Genomic DNA, 4839 nt, shown 5'->3' on the forward strand with positions numbered 1-4839 from the left:
ACCTGCAACCTCCTCGTAGCTACGACGAAGTGTCAGACTAAGGTTGTGTTGTCCTAGAGGTAAGCCGTCATGTGTCCGTATTTCCGTTGGGCGAGTCTCAACCTTAGGCCACTGAGGGTTCCCCAACGTGCTTTGGTCTGGGGTTACTGGGGATCCTGGATCAAGCTCTTGGGCTCGGGCACTTTTCCCCTCATATTAGCCCACAGATTCTCATCATAGTGCATGATGGGAATTCAAAACTTTTCATTTCCCGTGTAAATGCTCTAACATGTGTCTTGTAGCACGGCACTTCGGATGGACGGGTTGAAAGCAAGCCCTTCGAGCTTTCAACTCCTCTGGCAGTTGGGTCATGACACGGCTTCCTCCTTCCTATTGATTGGTTTGGGACCTCACACGACTCCCTCTCTGGCCTAGCGTTTTTGATACCGTACTATACCGGCCAGTACATGTCGTACCAATATGTAGACCAGTATAGAAATATATGTATTTCGTACCGATAAAAATACCGAGTGTACCGGCTGGTACGGGCCTATACCGACCGGGATTTCGGCCCAAATACATGTTTCGTCCAGTACATGTCATTTGAGATTCTGACAGCTGATTTAGCATTATGGCAGTTTTGTAATTTATGTAAAACATCAAGGTCATTTTTGTCATTTAGCCATTTAGTCTTTAGGGTTTACTTTTATTTTCTTCTCTTCTTTGTTTGAGTGCACGATTTACTTTTTTCCTTTGTCGTCATGCAGCCCATGCTCCCTGGACTCCATTCTAGGTATGAGATTTTGCATAGACAATAGATTACTACTCATAAAATTGGCTGGTTGCTTTTTATATTTTGGCCCAATTTCTCTTTTTTATTTTTTCTTTTCTCTTCTTTGATCTTGTTGCCGGCACTCTTTTTTTTTTTTTTTTTCCTTCTCTTATTGGCCTAGGCAGTACGCTTGCTGGTTTGCTTGTCCCATTTTACTTGCTGTTTTGCTGTTGTTTTGGTTGGCTATTTGGATTCCTAAAGATAGCGATGATGAAGGTATTTCAATTTTCAAGTTTCAACTTCTTGAATTCTATTTTTTTTAAATCTTTATAAGAAATAAAAAAAAAATAACATTTCATGATTTAGCAATCAGAATCAGCCATCTCTATTATCTAGTATCTACTCCCACACGAAACATTGTTTTTATTTTTTTTCTTCAATTGCCCTAAAAAAAACAGAGATTTATTAGCCACTCATTAGGGGTTCAACACTGCAAATGAAAACTTAGTACAAGTAAATGTAACAACATGATTTTTTTAAAGGATATTACAGCAAACTAGCAAAACCCATCCGTGAATATCTCTTTCTTTCATAGTCTTATACTTTTGGCAGCCCCACAAATTGAAAAAAAAAATGGTTATTACTTATTTTATCCCTTTTATCATCAAGGAAAAAAATTTAAGTGAGTTATCTTTTTTAGTAATATTCTAACACATTATCTTTGGTAATTAGCAGATGAAATTATACAATACACACTAAGCACTACAATCCAGATTTCATCATCTAAGACTCCAAACTCGACTACTCAGACCTCTCCCTCCACCACAGAAGGTAATTTTCAGATTTTCTCTAATTTTTATTTCCATCAATATTAATTATTTCCTATATTTGGATGAGATGATTTTTTAATCCATTTGATAAATTATGTTAAGTTTCAGTCTGTTAAGTGTTGAACACCTGAATTTGAATAAGTGTTAAATTATGAATTATTATATAGGAGTATAAAAATGTCTAGTTGTCAATCAACCGGTGCTACATCTACAACACTTGCTCCTGTAAGATCATAAGATCCAGCATGGGCCCATGCACGTGCACTGCCAGGGGCAAGAAATAATACTTAATGTTTATATTGTAATAAAGTAATTAGAGGGGGATCACTCGATTGAAGTATCATCTAGCTGGGATTCCAGGCAATGTAGAAGCATGTAAAAAGGTCTTTAAAGATGTAAAATGGCAAATGAAGGAGTTGCTTGATGAAATGAAAAGAAGCAAAGAGAAGAAAAGAAAAATAAGTTCAGATATTGGAGGCGATATAGATTTAACATCTGATGATATTGATGATAGTAATAGTATGGAGGGACAGTCTCAGCTTTCAAAAGGTAAAGGGAAGTCGGAGAATCTGGAACTGGAAAGTCAGTGGAGGGATTAAGTAGATTTTTTGCTCCAAGAACAACTCCTAGGGCCCAACCTTCAATTAAGATTTCTATGTGTTCAAATGAGATGCTTGTACAAGCAAAGATGGCTGTAGCATGCTAGTGGTATGATTATGATCTGCCTTTCAATGCGGCTCAATCTAAGTTTTATCTACCAGCTATCGATGCCATGACTACGATCGGGTTAGGATTCAAGAGCCCTTTTTTATATGAGTTGAGAGGAAATTTGTTAAAGATGGTTGTGAATGAGGTTCAAAATTATTTACAACAAATTAAGAAGGTTTGGAATGAGACCCGTTGTACACTAATGGCAGATGGTTGGACAAATCAGAAGCAACAATCAATAATCAACTTTTTAGTTTATTGTCCGAAAGGTATAATGTTCTTGAAGTCTGTTGATACATCTGGCCTTAAAAAAGATGTTGAAACATTGTTTAATATCTTTGATGAGGTTGTTCAAGAAATTGGAGCTGAGAATCTTGTGCAGTTCATAACGGACAATGATGCAAGTTATAAAGTTACAGAAAAAAAGTTACAGCAGAAGTATGACTCTTTGTACTGGTCTCCTTGTACAGCTCATTGCATAGACTTGATGTTGAAGAATTTTTCTGATCCAAGATATTTTTCCCTTATTGATGATACTATAAAAAAGGAAAAAAAGATAACAAAATTCATCTATAACCATGGTTGGGTTTTGGCATTGATGAGACAAGATTTCACCAAAGGTTATAATTTGTGTCGTCCTGCAATGACAAGGTTTGCGACAAATTTTTTAAGTATCCAATACTTGCTCTTATTTAAGAAAGAACTAAGACAAATGTTTACGTGTGATTAATGGATTGCATCAAGTTATTCTAAGAGCAACATAGGGAATGAGATAGTTGGGATTGTTTTAGAAGATAAAGAGTTTTGGGCTCAATGTCAATTTATTGTTAAAGTTAGTGAGCATTTGATTCGTGTTTTACGACTTGTTGACGGGGATGAGAAGCCTACAATGGGATATTTGTATGATGTAATGGAAAGAGCCATACAGAACATAAAAGCAAGATGTAATAATAAAGTTAGTGTATTTAGTCCATTCACCAAGATTATTGATTATAAATGGGATAAGCAACTTCACAATCCATTATATGCAACGGGTTGTGTTCTTAACCTTGGAATTTACTATAGCCCCAGCTTTAAAATTAAAAATGATGTTGTAAGAGGCTTCAATAGTTGTGTTATAAAGATGGAACTTGATCTCAATGATCAAGACAAGATCATTGGAGAACTTGACTTGTATAGGAATGCAATAGGTGAGTTTGGACATTCTTTTGCAATCCGCCAGTGTGATAAGCTTAATCCAGGTATTATCATTTATCAATATCATTTGTTAAATAGTGTGACTTTGTACTTTAAATTTTATCTTATTTTATTTTACTTACATTTAATTAATAATTTATAATTGCATTATTGTTATAGCTGCATGGTGGACCTAATTTGGTTGCGAGGTTCCAACGCTTCAAAGGTTTGCTGTTCGAGTACTAAGTCAATGTTGTAGTGCAACTGGATGTGAGAAAAATTGGAGCACATTTGATTTTATTCATTCGAAGAAGAGAAATAGATTAGTGCATAAACGTTTGAATGATTTAGTATTTGTTCTTTATAATTTCAAGCTACGAGAGAGGTAAATTTTTTTAATATTAATGTCTTTTACTTTTGAAAATATATATAATATTTTCAATTATGTTTGATTTTATTTTGACAGGAGCATAAAAAAAGGAAGAGATGCTTTAGATCTAATCAATCTTAAAAATATTGACTTGATGGAAGAATGGTGAGTGAAGAATTTGAGCTTCTTGATGGAGAAGATTTGGATTGGGCAAGTATTGAAGAGCCATTAATCTCACTAAATGAGGAAGACATTGATAATGTTGGTGTTGATGTTGATGATGGTGGTGATATTGATGAAAATATTTTGATTAACATGTCGAATCTTGATCCTTATTGTCTTTTTGATGAAGATGAGTTTTTTTTTTTAATGATTGGATTAAGAACTTATTTAGTTTGTAACTTAAAACTTAATATTTATATTGAAAAGTATTGAGTTTATGACTTATTTTGTTATTATTTTGGAATACAGTAAATGCTTATATATATATATAATTTATTCAAGAATAAACTATTCCGAAACGGTACACAAAACGGTACCGGTACCGAAATATTATTCTGAAATTGTACTAATACCGAAATATTTCGTTCCAATGCCTTGACCGGTACGGTATTCAAAACATTGCTCCTACCTCTTCCACTTCTAAACTAGCTCGTTGACTGGGCATCCTGTGCCACCTGCCACTCAAAGTACATGCATCTCCTTGGTTCTTGTGGCCCCTCTGCCTGCCAAGATCTGATGGGACAGGTCGGCTGTTCCTCTGCCTATATCCTTGAAGGCACATTGGCCTGTGCATACCACGCACCTAACTGAGCTGCCGCTACTGGCACCGATTGGGATCCACAAGCCATTTCACTGACTTCACCACCACCAACATCGCTTCGTTTCCCGTGCCCTTCCCAGAGGTCCTCGGCTATATAAGCCTTCCTCTCCTTTCTCCTCCCTACCATTTCTTTTCTCTGCCGTAACACCTCCTTCCATACTACCATTTTTTTTCTCTGCCC

The 4839-nt window shown here is 35.8% G+C and overlaps 1 protein-coding gene across 1 annotated transcript; it reads left to right on the forward strand.

Annotated features, from left to right (window-relative positions):
• The first annotated feature begins 2491 nt into the window (after window positions 1-2491).
• Window positions 2492-3662, forward strand: LOC122310136. The gene is made up of 3 exons (XM_043124018.1): window positions 2492-2940; window positions 3034-3530; window positions 3646-3662. Exons 1-3 carry the CDS (start codon window positions 2492-2494, stop codon window positions 3660-3662), a joined length of 963 nt encoding a protein of 320 aa, XP_042979952.1.
• The last annotated feature ends 1177 nt before the right edge of the window (window positions 3663-4839 follow it).

Source organism: Carya illinoinensis, chromosome 5 (genome assembly GCF_018687715.1).
Source record: "Carya illinoinensis cultivar Pawnee chromosome 5, C.illinoinensisPawnee_v1, whole genome shotgun sequence".
NCBI lineage: Eukaryota > Viridiplantae > Streptophyta > Magnoliopsida > Fagales > Juglandaceae > Carya > Carya illinoinensis.

Bases quoted from the DNA above. Each gene is read 5' to 3' on its own strand.
- LOC122310136 (XM_043124018.1), top strand. From the start codon at position 2,492: ATGGCAGATGGTTGGACAAATCAGAAGCAACAATCAATAATCAACTTT. The intron at 2,941-3,033 runs GTTTGCGACAAA...GATTGCATCAAG, and splicing joins TGTCGTCCTGCAATGACAAG to TTATTCTAAGAGCAACATAG.